At 40.6% G+C, this 17,272-nt stretch overlaps 1 protein-coding gene across 1 annotated transcript in view; it reads left to right on the plus strand.

Annotated features, from left to right (window-relative positions):
• The first annotated feature begins 1,724 nt into the window (after positions 1-1,724).
• apobb.2 (apolipoprotein Bb, tandem duplicate 2) overlaps positions 1,725-17,272 on the plus strand; it is a 50,300-nt gene continuing 34,752 nt past the window's right edge. The window contains exons 1-10 of the mRNA XM_084090646.1: positions 1,725-1,861; positions 6,316-6,345; positions 6,493-6,596; positions 6,679-6,824; positions 7,511-7,658; positions 8,780-8,932; positions 9,983-10,107; positions 10,740-10,825; positions 10,909-11,359; positions 11,703-11,814. Of these exons, the coding sequence (XP_083946772.1) occupies positions 1,810-1,861; positions 6,316-6,345; positions 6,493-6,596; positions 6,679-6,824; positions 7,511-7,658; positions 8,780-8,932; positions 9,983-10,107; positions 10,740-10,825; positions 10,909-11,359; positions 11,703-11,814 (1,407 nt within the window). The 5' untranslated portion in view covers positions 1,725-1,809. The remainder of the gene's footprint in view (positions 1,862-6,315; positions 6,346-6,492; positions 6,597-6,678; positions 6,825-7,510; positions 7,659-8,779; positions 8,933-9,982; positions 10,108-10,739; positions 10,826-10,908; positions 11,360-11,702; positions 11,815-17,272) is intronic.

A 17,272-nucleotide genomic window follows, 5' to 3' on the forward strand; every position in this document is an offset into this window, starting at 1 on the left:
AGGGGTCCTATTATGCCCTTTTACGAAGTCTTGATTTTGTTTTTGGGTTGTACTAGAATATGTTCTCATATGTTTTCATGCTTGCTTGATTGATTAAAAAAACTGTAATTTTACATTATTACAGCTCCTCTCTCCCCAGTCTGATTGAACGTGTCGATTTCGATGAAGCTCCTCCTTCCGAAATACGAAATGCGCTGTGATTGGTTAGCTGGCCCAGTGTGTTGTGATTGACAGCGGGAAATGTCCCGCCCCTCCTTAACCGCAAGCTCTACTCCGATGTAAATATTAACTGTGGCGTCTATTTCAAACCATTTCCAGCCCGATTCAGACCCTGACAGTGTTAACGAACAAGAGGATTGTGCTGAACGGATTTCAAGCACTGACTTTGCAAGCACTGATTTCACAGGACGTTTCAGAGTGGTATGTTTTTTTTCTCTTATACTTTTTATACATGATGTAATTACACCATTTAATCATACTTGTCGGAAAATGATGGTAATACAAACAGTAATCGATCACAAAACTATGGTTTATTTTCCTAAGGGGCGATGAACAGTCTAACAAAATCAAGAGCTTACAAAAACTACAGTGAAGACTACATCAATACTGTAATGTTAGTTAGCAGGCTAGCGGAGGCAAAGCTTTACAATATAGCTATCATAGCAAATACATTAAGCTTATAATTGGAACTGTTAATAGAAAACACAACTACAAATAATACTCTTCCTCTTCTCTAAAGCAGCCCAACATGGCTTCGCCTCCTTTGTTGCTGTTCCCGGGGGCGGGGTTTATGTAAATTTGAGGGTTTGTGATGTCACCAAACTGGGAAGAAGCTCATTGTAGTCCCTACCAGTCGTTTGTTGTAGTCCTTAAAAACAATTTCTGTAAAAGAAAATATCTCCTTTTGCATTGAACTTTGAGCGTCGTAACTTTGCAGATTTTGTTTATGATCAAACAGCAACAATACACACTAACTAAAGTTAAAAAAGTGAAATCATAATCAACCACCCCTTTAATGACCTCATCTGTCGACATGATGCCGGTGAATCGCAGAGCTGGTGCAAACATATCCATCACTCTCTGCAGCGTAGACGGCATCGGGATGTTCGTTTACAGTATATCACTGCAACGATATTTTCCACTTCTTTTTACTTCTAAGAACAAAAATGTGTGAGTAAATTGGGGTTTTGAATCATGTTCATTATATCATGTTCATTTACGTGTGTACGAGCAATAAGCTGCTACTGCAGTTCACTTAACGGCCACCGGTGTCACTTATAACAAAGGGTTTCTGAATTCTAAATAGACTCTTTAATTTCTTTCCTGCAGCAGAATTTTCCTTGCATTAGTTCAGATCAGAATATGCACATCAGGAGTTTCTGTTTGTCACAAAGTCCTTGTTTATTTAAAACTAATTTTGCTGATCTAAACATGAACATATATATATATAGATTAAGCAAGACTGAGAAGTTGCGCACACTGTGTAACTCAAAATCTTTTTTAATTCACTTCAAGTTTTGTTGTCCTCCGATTGTGTCAGTGCACTTAAATCGATAATATACTGAAACAACAAACTGAGCAAATAAAAGGCAAGCCAAATGTTTAGTAAACTATGTCTGTTTGTGCTGTCGGTCACTTTGAGAAATCAATCTCAAACTTGGCTCGGTTTGAGCTTTATTCTGCCACAGCCTGAATGAACTTTGGAGTAAGGGCTGAAACGAACAAGCACTCATTGCTCACATGAGTTTGTTTTGCTATAAATGTTCTGAAAACTGAGGCTGTGAAGAGAAGAAATGTTCTGAAGTCATCATGGTCGACAATAAGCTCCGTCTTCTGCTGCTTTTGACCATCGCCATGTCCAGTAAGTATCTCTACTGCCGCTCATTCTGAGTAGCACAAATCGAAATTTCACAAAAAGTGATTTTCTTTCTCTGTATTTTTTCCAGTATAAGTAATAAAATGCATTTACTAAAGATGCAAAATGACATGTATATTAAAATTAAGTGAGATTTGTCCTTAAAACACATTAAATATTCCGTGTATCATTTTTGCTTTATTTCAAAAAATATTTTTTTACAGTTTAAAAGGATACATTGTTGAGATGCATATGAAATCCATATGGAAGCCCATTTCCGCCACATGAGATAAAGAATCATGCTTTAGTAAATCTTAATTATGACAACATTTTTGAGATGAAAAGTCTAAATTATGACATAAAAAGTCGAAATTGACATACTAAGTCATAATAATAATTATACATAGTAATTATGACATAAAAAGTACAAAATGAAAAAACTTGCAAGTCATAATTATGAGATAAGAGTCGAACTTATTACATAAAAAGCCATAATTGTGACATGCTAAGACATAATTGTGGCTTTTTATATTAGTTTTGAGTCAAAAGTTAAGTAAAAAATATATAATTATGAGATAAAAATGTGAAATTACAACATAATAAATCATAATTTTGAGATTGAAAAGTAAAAATCATGACATAAAAAGTTGAAATAGACATAAGTCCTAATAATAATTATACAGAATAATTATGCAAGTCATAATTATAAGAGAAAAGTCAATTTATCTCATAATTATGTAAATTATGACCCAAGTCGAAGTTAGGACATAAGAAGTCGAAATTGACAAGTCATTATTATGAGATAAAAAAATAAGAATAATTATGATGTGCTAAGCACTACAATCAGAACTTTTGAATTAATTATATTTTTTTTCAGGCAGGTATTTCTTGTTTTTGAATGCCATTGCAATAAGAACTTTACATTTAATCATTTAGCAGACGCTTTTAACCAAAGCAACTGTAACGGTCTCCAGCTGGAGTGCCCTTGAGAGCCACCAGAGGGCACTCCACACCAGACTATCATGTTTCACTCACAAATTACATTTCCCATAACTCACTGCCCGGACTCATCACTGATTGCATTCACCTGTGTCTCATTATCTTGTTAGTTTCAGCCTATTTATTCCATGTTCACTCATTCACTCACTGCTAAGTTTTGTTTGTGTCATTCTGAGCATTTTCCCTGGTTTCCTGTCTCTTGGTTTTTGTATTTATTGCCTGTTCCTTGGATTAGGGATGGGGAAATGAAGCCTCATGAATCACTGAGGCTTTCCCCTGACTGTTCCGGGAAAAGATTCAAAGCTTCGAGAGTGTCAAGAACAGCGCCATCTGGTGCTTATTTAAAATAAAGCAGCAAGAAGCCTGTGTTAGAAACTCTGGCAGATGAAACAACCACAACACACTCCATAGTTTAAATTTTATGTGTACAAATAAAAGCTTTACATGTTTGTGTTTTATTTGTTCATTCAATAAATTAATTTTCTCTCCTCACAAACCCATCAACCAGACTGAGCCAACAATGACTTGTTAAACAAGATCTGTGGTTCGAGGCTTTGAGCCTTCTGACACCCAAAGCGAAACGCGCACGTGATTGGACAGAAAGTGAGGCTTCATTTGTCGTCGTTCACGTGACTCTAGTAAACCAATACACACCCCAATACGCGGCTTCACTAGAAATTGTGCTGCATGTGTGATACGCACATCGAAGCTTCAGTGTCATACGTAACATCACAACCGTGGATTACTCTCTTGCCTCTGACCCCTGCCTGTTTTGTTTGTTTGTTTGTTTGTTTGGACTGCCTACCTGTGTTTTGACCCATTGCCTGTACTTTGGATTACGCCTTTGGATTGCCCATAATAAAGCTGCATTTGGATCTCAACCTTCGTGTCTCGGAGCAGTTTGTGACAGAAAACTTCGTCACACCAAGATCCAGCAGCGATACCAACCATGGATACAGCAGTACAAATCCTACATCTCCGTCAGGGGAATCGGCTGATTGAGAAGTATGTTGAAGAGTTTATTGAACTGGCACATCTCACCTCAATGAACACAGAATGCCTTATGATCTTTTTTTGCCGAGCCAGAGCTTCACGTCAGTCCTGCCGAGCCAGAGCTTGTTCACGTCAGTCCTGCCGAGCCAGAGCTTGTTCACGTCACGTCTGCCGAGCCAGAGACTGTTCACCGGACAGTGTCTCCGGACAAGATGGCCGCCGCCACGTCGCCTGAACCTGAGCCCTCAGCAGAGATGGCCGCTGCTTCCTGTTTCTGAGCCGGTGTCTGTTCCTGTTTCTGAGCCGGTGTCTGTTCCTGTTTCTGAGCTGGTGTCTGTTCCTGTTCCTGAGCTGGTGTCTGTTCCTGTTTCTAAGCCGGTGTCTGTTCCTGTTTCTGAGCCGGTGTCTGTTCCTGTTCCTGAGCCGATGTCTGTTCCTGTTCCTGAGCCGGTGTCTGTTTCTGTTCCTGTGCCATGGCCGCCTGAGTCTGTTCCTGTTCCATGGCCGCCTGAGTCTGTTCCTGTTCCATGGCCGTCTGAGCCTCTTCCTGTTCCATGGCCGCCTGAGCCTCTTCCTGTGCCATGGCCGCCTGAGTCTGTTCCTGTGCCATGGCCGCCTGAGCCTCTTCCTGTGCCATGGCCGCCTGAGCCTCTTCCTGTGCCATGGCCGCCTGAGCCTCTTCCTGTTCCATGGCCGCCTGAGCCTGTTCCTGTGCCCTGGCCACCTGAAGGGTTGTCTCCGCCATGGTCGCCTGCACTGCCTGCTCCGCCCTGGTTGCCTGCTCCGCCCTGGTCGCCTGCACTGCCTGCTCCGCCCTGGCCTCCCGTCTTGACGCAGTCTCCAGGTCCTCTTCCGCTCCATGGGCCTGGCCCTCCATCCCGCCCCCGGGTCCGCCTCTGCAATTTTTAGAGCGTCTGGAAGCCGCTCCTTTGAGGGGGTGCTATGTAACGTTCACCAGCTGGAGTGCCCTTGAGAGCCACCAGAGGGCACTCCACACCAGACTATCATGTTTCACTCACAAACTACATTTCCCATAACTCACTGCCCAGACTCATCACTGATTGCATTCACCTGTGTCTCATTACCTTGTTAGTTTCAGCCTATTTATTCCATGTTCATTCATTCACTCAATGCGAAGTTTTGTTTGTGTCACACTGCATCTCTGAGCATTTTCCCTGGTTTCCTGTCTCTTGGTTTTTGGATTTCTTGCCTGTTCCGTGGATTACTCTCTCGCCTCTGACCCCTGCCTGTTTTGTTTTGTTTGTTTGTTTGTTTGGACTGCCTACCAGTGTTTTGACCCATTGCCTGTACTTTGGATTACGCCTTTGGATTGCCCATAATAAAGCTGCATTTGGATCTCAACCTTCGTGTCTCAGAGCGGTTCGTGACATCAACTTACAATTGAGGAGAATAATAGAATCAATCAAGCAGCGATTGACCACCAGTGCAAGTTTATGAGGAGAGTAGTGACGTGCGTCTCTTCAGCTCGATAAAGACACTCTTCTGGATTCTGGATCAGTTGCAGAGGTTTGACAGATGCTGGAAGGAGAGAGCATTACAATAGTCCAGTCTGGAGAGAACAAGAGCTTGGACTAGGAGTTGTATAGCTCCGATATGAAGGACCTGATCCTCCCCATGTTGTATAAGGCAAATCTTCAGGACCGCGCAGTTCTAGCAATGTGGTCTGTAAAGTTCAACTGATCATCAATCACAACTACAAGGTTCTTGGCTGTCCTGAGAGGAGTTAAGTTTGATGAACCTACAGCTGAATGGAGAAGTTGTGCTGAAGTGTTGGGTTGGCCGAGACTACTAGTAGTTCTGTCTTCACAAGGTTGAGTTGTAAGTGGTGGTCCTTCATCCAGCAAGAAATGTCTGTCAGATCCTCTGGTTGGAATGAGAGAAAGAGTTGTGTGTCGTCAGCATAGCAGTGATGGGAAAAACCATGTTTCTGAATGAAAGATCCCAGTGATGACATGTAGATGCAGAAGAGAAGCGGTCCCAGCACTGAGCCCTGAGGCACCTCACCCCTCCACGACACCCTGAAGGACTCCTGAGTACTCAGAGGTTCCTGAGATGCCCTTTATCTTGAGGATTGACAGGAGGATCTGGTGGTTAACCGCGTCAAAAGCAGCAGACAGATCCAGAAAGATGAGTACTAAGGATTTGGAAGCTACTCTTGCCAGTCTCAGAGCTTCAATAACCGAGATCAGGGCAGACTCAGTTGAGTGTCCGCTTTTGAAATTAGACTTGTTGTTGTCCAGCTCATTCAAATGTCTTAGCAATGAATGGAAATGCGTATACCAGTCTGTAATTCTCTAGAAGTGCTGTATTTAGACTACTAAAGGATTACACATACATTCAAGTTGGTGTTTTTGAACATTTTCATCCCTGACTACAGATGTAATTACAGTGCAAACGCTCGAGTTTTATTTCAATCTAGTAATGTGCATTTGTTTTGTATATTGCAGAAGCTCAGGACGAAGAAGCGCCATGCTTGAGTATGTCTCAATTATTCTGCAGAATCTACCGTACATGCAAACCTACAGTTGCAATGATTTTTATTCAATATTAAATATCAGCATGTATTCCTGCAGTTTTTCACTTGTGGATAATGTGTATTAAATGAGACGCTCTGCTTTGTTTAGTGGCCAAAAGATACAAGCCCTTCAACAAGTATGAATACTTCTATGAGACAGAGTCCTTGAATGCTTTGAACGGGGCTGTCAACGGTCCCAAGGCCAGCTGCAAGGTACAGTACGAGTTCATTTCACCACATCAAACTCTAAAGATACTACTGGTTTTTCAGCAACGCAGTGTGAATATCGTATTAGGTTGAGATTGCAGCTCCTGGTACATGCATCTACATTGTGCGCACCACCGACTGCACACTGAGTGAAGTGATTGACGTCGATGCAGATGGAAAGCCTGTGTTTGGAGCAGCTGCTGGTGCAGAGGACTTCAAAACCGCCATGGAGAGGTAAAGGACTGTTCACACTTGTTAGGTTTATGAGTTAGTTTTGGCATCTAGAGGCCCTCATTGTCTTTCATTTCAGTTTCTCACCATTTGATCATGTGCTATTGTTCTCACCTGTGCCTCATTTCCTGTGAGTGTATTTAAGTTGCTCTGTTCCTCTGTTTAGTGTTTGTTATGTTGAGACCAACCTCTCCAGTCTTTTGGTGAATTCCTCTTGTGATTTTCTCTGGATTTATTTGCTCAGTTTGACTACCTGACTTTTTCATTTTGTTGTCCTTATTTTTTTTCCATGGAAGGTTTGGGATTTTTTTTAATTTACCTTTTTGGGAAACATCATTTATCCTTTGATGTTTCTAGAATCTCTTTTGGAGTTTTTGTTTGGAATTACTTTATCATCTTTGTATTGACTCCTTGGAACATTTGGAGATTCTGTTTTTGAATTACATTAAGGAGACATTAAGTGTACTCCCTGACTGAGATCTCGTTTCTGCAACTGGGTCCTCTACTTTCTCCTTCATTCAGCCCTCACAGATTTGTTCTAACCTAACAAAACACTAACAATAACTAGGGTGCATCTCAATCAGCACCCTAGGTCGTATAATTCAGTCACTGGTATCAGATGGTCATATTCAGCAGACTCGTCTATATAGCAGACTCGTCTCGTTTATATAGCGCTTTACTTTGTTCAGACGCCCTCTGAAGTTCACCGTTGAGGGAGACGATGACATCAAGCTTTTCCCTGAGGAAGACGAGCTGATAAACATCCTCAACATCAAGAGGGGAATCATCTCTGCTCTTGCTGTCCCAGTGCTTGAGGAGGACAGGAACAAAGACATGGTCCGTTGCAGCGCTGCACGATTTATCAAAATGAAATCGGTATCATGATATGGCTTATTGCGTTTGTCAAATCGCACAGGCTGCAATTTAATTATGGTAAATAAATAAATATAGGTGTTACTGGTTTCAGAGTGAAGTACGTCATCTACGGGTTACAAGCATGTAAATGAACCAAATGCTGAGTTTCAATCTGAAACCAGAAGCGCATATTTTTATTTGCTGGCAACTCGTCAAAATAACTGGGTGACTGGTTAAAAATCAATTACTTGATTTTTAATTTTTTTATTTTACATTAGTTTTATCAATATATTTCTTATTGAAACACTGGGAATGTGGTCTATGAAAACTGAAGAAGAGAGATTTTTATTTTTGAGCACTTTAAAATATATATATATTTTTAACCCTAAAGAAAGTGTAGAATTTACTTTGAAACAATTTTCACTCAGAAATTGCTTGTAAATTTAGAATTTCTTTGCTAGTAACAAAGAAACAGCAACACATTGAATTAAACGTGAAATTTTGAAGTAGAAAAACTGAAACAGTATTTTCTTGTAAAACGTACTCCAATAACCTTTTATTTAGAACTTTAAAATAATAATAATAATAATTCCTTACGTTTATATAGCGCTTTTCTCGGCACTCAAAGCTCTTTTACATAGAAGGGGGAATCTCCTCAACCACCACCAATGTGCAGCTCCACCTGGATGATGCGACAGCAGCCATATTGCGCCAGAACGCCCAACACACACCAGCTTATTGGTGGAGAGGAGACAGGGTGATGAAGCTAGTTAGTATATATATATGGGGATGATTAGGAGGCCATGATGGACAGAGGCCACTGGGCAAATTTGGCCAGGATGCTGGGGTTACACCCCTACTCTTTTGAAAGGGATTTTTTGTGACCACAGAGAGTCACTCAGAGTCACAAATAAATTCCTAAATCATTCAGCATTCAGCAAATTCCTGCATTTTTAAATCGCAATATATATCACAGAAAACCAAAATACCGCAATGCCAGTTTTCGGGATTGTGTAGCCCTGGTCCTTTGATAAACTTCATTCTTGAATGGGAAGACGCTCATGTCAAATCCACTTCTAACATTCAGACCGTTTCTATTCCAGCCCACCATCTACGGTCTGTGTAAGACTGACTATGTCGTGAACACCAGAGAGGACGTCGCCACCGAAGTCACCCTTAGAAGAGACTTGTCCAATTGTGACAAGTTCAGGCCAGTCGAAGACCACACCAGTCCCCTCGCCCTCATCACCGGCATGGTGAGTTCAGAGACCTAGAACTAAAGTGCCCCATTATGCTATTTTAAAGGTTGCTAATTTTGTTTTTGAGTTTTACTTTAATCCAATGCTCTGATTGGTCAGACGGCCCAATCTGTTGTGATTGGTCGGAAACCATTAGCATATCTGAATTTCAGCTCTTTCTCAGCACTTGATACACAGTGATACAAACAGTAACCGTAACGAAGGCCAGCTGCAAAAATAACCCTGTCCACACCTTTTCAGCACAATTTTTTTACTGCGTGTCTTGAAAATCTTGAAAATAGTTTTTTTAACCCCAAAAGAGGGATTGCGCTGTTGCAAGCTGTTGGTAAATCTGGCCCAATAACTCCATTTATGTGCACTTTGATCTTTGCAGACCTTTTACATTCACAAACAACTCTATTACACACTACATATGGATAATATTTTCAAAACATTTACTCACATGCAATAGTGAGTGGGCATTGATACTATGCAATGATTTTAGCCAATCAGTGGTTCTTTACTGACAAGCCTAAAACTAACTTTTTGCCACACCTGCCAGTGGCCGGTGACTTAAGAAAATTTACCAGCCATAAATATATATTTTCCCCCCGGATTAATCCGTATTAAAGTTACAAAAGTTATTCAGTCATGAGCAGTGATTTTTTTTTTTTTGCCCATTGGAATATTAGGCTGCTGTCACTTTCAGACATAATGCACGGATCCAATAAACTGATACTGTACACACATGCATTTTCTTTCTTGACTGTTTACGTTCACTTAAGACATAACTGATTATGTTTACTTATGATAACTGCCTACGATGTTTACACTTCCCTCACAGTGCGTGAGTAACGAAAGGAGTTCCCCTTTGCTTCTTCTTGTGCTTGAATATTTAATTTGGCAAGGCTTAAACTTTTGTGACAATTAGTTATAGATGGAACCTCAAGGAACATATTAAAATAATAATCATTAAAATAATAAAAAAATCCATGTCATGACGCCTTTAAAACCCAGTGGAGACGAGTAGGTTGAGATGTCCAATGTTTGTCCTTCTCTCTTCCCAAGAAACATCCTCTTGCTCAGCTGATCAGAAGCAACCAGACCTGCATCTACAAGTTTAATAATGAGCAGCACCACATGACCTCTGGAACTTGTACCGAAAAACATGTTCTTGCGCTCTTTTCACATAAGTAAGTGAAATAATAAATTCCTGTAGCTCATGTAAATGTAGTGCATAGCTCTATCAATGCCAATGTCATAACATGAATTTCAGCACGTTACTTCCATTTTTTTACATTCAAATAGTGTGAGGTAAGATCTAAGTACCTAAACAATATTCAACACTGTTTTATCACTGAAATGTTAATAACAGTAAAATCCAGTAGTGCAAACTACTTGAATTCTGCTGTTTTTAATTGAAAATATACTAGTCTGAATCATTTAAGTGATTCATAACTCGTTTTGGTTTTTGTCTGTGGGGAATTGATTGGATGGTTGTGGTTTGCTATTGGCTGATAGCATGTGAGTGACAGGTTGCCCCGCCCTCGTCATCAGATAAGAGAAGAGATGTCGCCACAAGAGGGAGAGGAAGTTCTGATTCAAGATTTCGAGGAACATGAATTTAACAAAATAATGATGTGCACAGATAAATCATTTATAATAAATACTGTGATATTCCATGAAAAATAAGAATTGTCCATTTTGACTATCATGGTGACTTTAAATGCTTGGGATAAAAGCTTCTGCTAAATGCATAAATGTACATTAAGTATCTTGGATGCTCATACACTGATGTTTGTCTCTATGACTTTGACTCAACCAGGGGAGAATATGGAGTGGTCAATACTGGCAAACAGGCCTTGACCCTTCTGGGAGTTGCTGAGTACAGTGACAGAGTCTTTGACCACAGTAAGAGAACATCTCTTTGGTATGAATGTTCATAATTTGCTTGCATGTCAAACTGAATGCAAACTGCACTGTTATTCCTCCAGATACGGCCAACATGAAACCCCTCCATCCAGACAGCAGTGTTGACATGAGCCCCATCCAGGATAAAGAAGCTGCTCTTGTTGTTCTGAAGGAAATTGCTGGGCTTTCTAAGACCAACGATGGACATAAGAGAGCCCACTTGGCCCACAAGCTCGTAGCCGTGATCCGCAAGATGGAAGCTGAAACCTTGACGGCTGTTGTTCCCGAGGCATTGGAAATCTCTCAGTCTTTGACGTACCAGGCTTTGCTACAGTGCGGTACACCAGAATGCAGCAGTGCTGTCATGCAGATATTCAGGACCTTTGACAAGTTCTCGGGTGAGATTGACGCTGCTGTATATGCCATGGGAATGATCCCCCGGTCCTCCCGCGTCCTTGTGAAGGAAATGTTGGCGATGGCAAAGTTCAAGCCAAGCAAACCCATCTACTACGCTCTCAGCAATGCTGTGAGAAGGTGAGGGACTGCTGTAGTTATGTATTACATTGAAAACTTTAGATTAAGGTAAAAAATAAATTGTCAACTAACATATGAGCTGTAGTTCAAACAGTTAAGGATTGACCAAGATCTTGGCTTCCTTTCCAAGGGAATGCATGCACAATGTTATTATTCCAGAATTTTGATTGGTAATGTTTACCTTGAATGCGGTGGATAAAAGTGTTTGCCAAATGCATAAATATAGTACTTTTTAATTTGCAACTATGTGAAAAGACATTTTCAGACAAATTACAGTTTTGTCTCACTGACTGTTGTCCGTGTTTCACGCAAGTGAACTTTTCATGAATTTGTGTGACCCAAGGCTCTTTGAGACGGATGGAGTCACCAGTGAGATCCAGGCAGTGGCTGATTACGCCCTTGAACAGATCGGTGATTGCACAGGTGACCAGGAACACATCTTTCTTTCTTTGAAGGTATGTTCACACAAATTCCTGCATGCTAATAAATTCAACTTCAGACTCTACAACTAAAGCCCTATTCAGATGGTAATTGTTTCTCATGGGGACGCCACATTTACAGGAGTTAGACTGTGATTTTATTGCCGTCTGATTAAAGAATGTCTGTGTTTTTCTCCCACTATCTGCATAAAAATTCCCGGCTAAATTCCTGTCTGTTTTTTACTCCAAATCTTTTTTATTGGTTTTCAATGACAATACAGAATAAAACATCATAAACAGTATACAGTGAGATCACGTGACCCTCCGGTAGCAATGGCTGTGTAGTTCGACTGCTCCCTGACTCGGTATCCTTAATCTAACTGTTCTCAATAAAATTATCAATGCTTGGTTAGTCTTTGCTGGTCTGATAACGGTGCAACAAATGAAGATGGCAAAACGTCAATTAACGTTGGCTTCCCCGGAGAAAAAACGAGTCAAAGACCCTAATAGTGTTCCTGAGGGGGAACTTCGCGCCATTGTTGCTGACGAGTTAAAGATGCACCTTAGCTTCGTCAGGGAAATGTTTAAGGAAGAATTCGCCCCAATCGCGGAGAGACTTGGAGTCCTGGAAGAGGACGTTCGACTGGTCAGAAATAACTTTGACAACATGCAGGCAGCTCTTCGCAACGCAAAGAAAGACACCGTGGAAGTGAAGCTAGCAGTGGATTCCCTTCAGGAAAAGTTGGCGAGAATCGAAGACAAAAGCCGTCAGTCCAATGTCCGTCTAGTGGGACTAAAAGAGGGCGTAGAAGGAGATGACCCTCTGCGATTTATACAGAATAATCTTCCTAAATGGATTCCCTCTCTTTTTGGCAAAGTACTGGAGATTGAAAGAGCTCACCGTATATATAGCGGTGAGCGCGCAAAATCTACCCCGCGTACGTTCATCTTTAAGATGCTGAGGTATCAAGATCGGAATGCGATCCTGAATGGAGCTCGTGCCGCTGGACAAATTCTTCATAATGGGTCTCCACTGCTTTTCTTCCCAGACTACAGCACTCACACTGCATCTAAGAGAAGAGCGATGGCATTGGCGAGGAAGAAGCTAACCCAGTCGGGAATTACGTCTTTTTTGCTCTATCCCGCGGTAGTTAAAGTTACTCACCGAGGGAAGATCTCACTGCTTGAGACACCGGCGGAGGTTGAAAAGTTCATCCTTAATATGAATCCCACTGCAAAATCTTCCCGGAAGGGAGCAGAGGCGGTCGTGTCACAAGAATCCGAAGAGAAGGAGCATGAATCTGCAGTTCCCATGGAGGACCTTACTGAGACGGATTGATTTTCTTTTGTTCATCCGGAAAATGACCGGGTCAGGTCAGGTGTCGACGGACGAGCCGGACTGCTAGTTGGCCGCGTATCCAAAGACTGTTGCGTTAAGGGCAGGTAGAAGAGTGTGTTTTAACTCTTTGCTTGCTGCCCGTTCTTTTACTGTTCTTGTTTGTGTTTTTCTGTTCCATGCCCAAGTCCGCCCACGTAAGTTTAATTTGTTTTATGTTTACTTTTATATGCGTAGTGTTTATATGCATTCATGTATGTATATTGCATATTTTCTGATTGTTAGATCCTCAGCTAGATAGATCTCATGCCTCTAAAGCTGATTCAAGGATTTCTGGTTGTTTTAACTCATTCTTGCGACATGGTAACATATGTGATGTTTGGCGTTTACAAAATGATGGTTCCAGGGATTATACATTCTTTTCAGCTCGTCATAAGAGCTACTCAAGGATCGACTATTTACTTATATCTCCTTCTCTAATTCCCTATATTAGTAAAGTGGATATTCTGCCACTTCTTTTATCTGATCATTCCCCAATAATTTCTACTTTAACTCCTGTATCATTGGGCTCCAGACACAATCGCTGGAGGTTTAATACTTCCTTGTTAAAGGACAGTACATTTGTGGCTGAATTACGTAACTCTTTGAAGGAGTTTTTGCAGATTAACAGGGACTCAGCTTCTAACCCCCAAGTATTGTGGGAAACCACTAAATGTTTTGTTAGGGGTAAATGTATAAGTTATTCATCTTTCAATAAAAAGCGTAGAGAGAGTCATAAAATTGAATTAGAAAAACAGATTGATCTACTAGAGAAGGAACTAAAAGGTACCTTTTGTGAGACCAAAGCCAAAGAAGTTAACGTCCTTAAATCAGAATTAAAATCAATATATTTGCACAGAGCTGAATTTTTCATACACCGTACTAGACAGTCTTATTATTTCAATGGAGAACGTCCATCTAAGCTTTTGGCTTTGAGGTTGAAGGACAATGAATCTAAGGCCAGCATATCTGCTATTAGGCATGAGGGTTCAGTGTATACTCAACCTAAGGATGTAAATAGAATATTTGAATCATATTACAAACAATTGTACACATCAGAATCCAACACTGACCCAACAAATTTTGATTTATTCCTTAAACATTTAGATCTTCCCAAATTAAATGATTCTCAGTGTGATATATTGGACAGCCCTTTGACAACTGAAGAATTGAAGTCTGCCTTGGACTCCATGAACAGTAATAAAGCCCCTGGGTTAGATGGGATTCCCCCGGAGTTATTGAAGGCATTATGGGACATAGTGGCCCCCTTGATACTTAACTCTTTTAATTTTGCTTTAGAAAAAGGGGCTCTGCACAGGGACCAAAATACAGCCTTAATAACTTTGCTTTTGAAGAAAGGGAAGGATTCACTTGAGTGTTCTAGCTATAGGCCAATTAGCCTTCTATCCACAGATTCAAAGCTGTTAGCAAAAGTCTTGGCCTTAAGATTGGATCGGTGTGTTGGAGACTTGATCAAGTATGATCAGTCGGGTTTTTTAAGGGGGAGATTTGCTGCGGACAATATACGTAGACTTCTTCATATTATTCAACTAGCAGACACCTATACAGCTTCCTCTGCAGTCCTTTCTCTGGATGCAGAGAAAGCATTCGATAGAATTGAGTGGGAATTTTTGTGGTCTGTCCTGGGATGTTTTGGGTTTGGTTCTTTTTTTGTGCAAGCTGTCAAAACTATCTATTTTGATTGTTCAGCTAGAGTTCTTACTGGCCCTCATATTTCTCCTTCCTTTCGTCTTGGCAGGGGCACTCGCCAAGGATGTCCCCTGTCACCTTTGCTTTTTAATTTATCATTAGAGCCTTTGGCCCAAGCGATCAGACAATGCTCTGCAATAGTCCCTATAAGCTGTATGAATACGTCTCATAAGATTTCACTCTATGCTGACGACATTCTGTTGTATCTATCAAATATCACAGATTCGGTCAAAGAATGCTTAAAATTATTTGATACATTTGGTAAACTGTCCGGTTATAAAATTAACTGGAGCAAATCCATACTTTTACCCCTTAACTTAGCAGCTAAATCAGAGATTCAGGCCTTACCCACTATGGTTCCAGTCAGCGACCAGTTTAATTATCTTGGGATTAGAATTTTTTGTTCACTATCTCACATTTCTAAGTGGAACTACCAGTCTCTTCTGGATAAGATTTCAAGCAATCTTCTGTGTTGGTCTCCACTCTGCTTGGCTCTTCATGGTAGGATGGCCACTATTAAGATGAATACACTTCCGAGGCTGAGCTTTTTATTTTCAACTTTACCTCTGGCACCACCTACTGGTTATTTTAAAGAGCTTCGTACAGCAGTAACAAAATTTTTGTGGAATTATAAACGGCCTAGAATTCGACTCAAATCGATGCACAGGCTAAAACCTCATGGAGGCTTATCGCTACCGGATTTTTGGTCCTATTATTTAGCATACCAAATGAGACCACTTAGGACATGGATGGATGTTGACTCCCCTGTGCCATGGCGGGCCCTAGAGACTAATATTATTTACCCATTGCGTTTACAGGATTTACCTTTTACTGGAATACCCAAGAAAGCTCTGGAAAAGTTTGGTCCAATTATATGCCATTCTATCAAAACATGGAGAATGGCAGAAAAGATCATGGGAGCTTCAGATTCCTACTGTGACTCTACCCCCATTTGGCATAATAGTAATATCTGTACAGGTAATAAACCCTTTGTTTCCAAATGCTGGGTTAATTGTGGGGTTTATACCCTGAAAGACTTGTACAGTGGTTATGGACTTAAGTCCTTTCAGATTCTAAAGGATGAATTCTCTCTTCCAGGATTTTCCTTCTTTCTGTATCTAAGATTGAGATCTGCGCTAAAAGCATATGGAGTACCCTGGTCGAATAAAATATCTTCTCATCCTATGATAGACTGGATAGATTCCAGTATGGCTTCTAGGGGTATTGTTAGCATAATTTATAAATCGCTCGTGGTACGACAGTATTCAAACATTCCGACTGAGGACTTCTGGGAGAGACAACTTAACAATGTGATTGACTGGGAAACTGTCTGGGGGAATTGTTTTGCTACCTCAAAAAATCCGGCTCACCAAATGATGCACTTTAAGTTAATTTATAAGGCATATGCCACACCCTGTTTACTATATAAAATGAAAAGAAAATCTGATCCTTTTTGTCACTTGTGTAATAGTAAAAATTTAGGTACATATATGCATATGTTCTGGGACTGTTGTCAAATTGTGTCAGTCTGGTCCTCAGTCCAGGACTTACTAACAGACCTTCTGAAGATTCCGATCCAAAAGGACCCTCTGATTTTCCTTCTGCTGGACGATTCCTCGCTGTCACTCTCTGTCAATCAAAGGAGGATTCTGTCCGTTGTCCTTACTGCTGCTAAAAAGGTTATCCTAAAGCTGTGGTTGGAACCAACTACCCCAGCTTTGTCTATCTGGAGGTCATATATACTGGACATTGCCCTTCTGGAATGTACCACAGCTAAAGTGCTCGGAGCCAATAGAAAGACAATACAATTTTGGTTGGACCTTATCGATCTTGGGCTTTGTTGTAAATAGTTATATACACAAAATGTTTAATAAATAAAGAATCACAAAAAACAGTATACAGTAAGATATTGTCCATTATTAACCCCTTACATGATCCCCCCCCCCCACACCATCCAATAGCTCAGAAAAAAAATAAAATAATAATAATAATAATAATAATAATAAAAGGTAACAAAAAATAAATAAGTAAATAAATCCCCTAAAAAGATCCTCCTAATAAGCGAAAATTATGTACCATTGCCAGTTACAGGTGCACAAGGTAAACCCTTAATGTAATTTAAAAAGGGATTCCAAGTCTTGTAAAAGGATGTAAGTGAACCAGAGAGTGAATATCTTAACTTTTCAAGTCCAATACAGTGAAAAATGTCCTGTATCCACCTGTCATGCGTCGGAGGGGAAGCATGCCTCCACTTAAGAAGGATGGCCCGTCTGGCCAAAATTGTAGTAAAAGCAATGACTTTATGATCTCGGGCAACAAAATCAGGCATAGGGGAAACCCCAAATAGGGCTATAATTGGATCAGGGCCAATATTAGTGTTAATAGCTTTTTTAAGCGTCTGAAATACAT

The sequence above is a fragment of the Abramis brama genome (assembly GCF_963993115.1).
Source record: "Abramis brama genome assembly, chromosome: 18".
NCBI lineage: Eukaryota > Metazoa > Chordata > Actinopteri > Cypriniformes > Leuciscidae > Abramis > Abramis brama.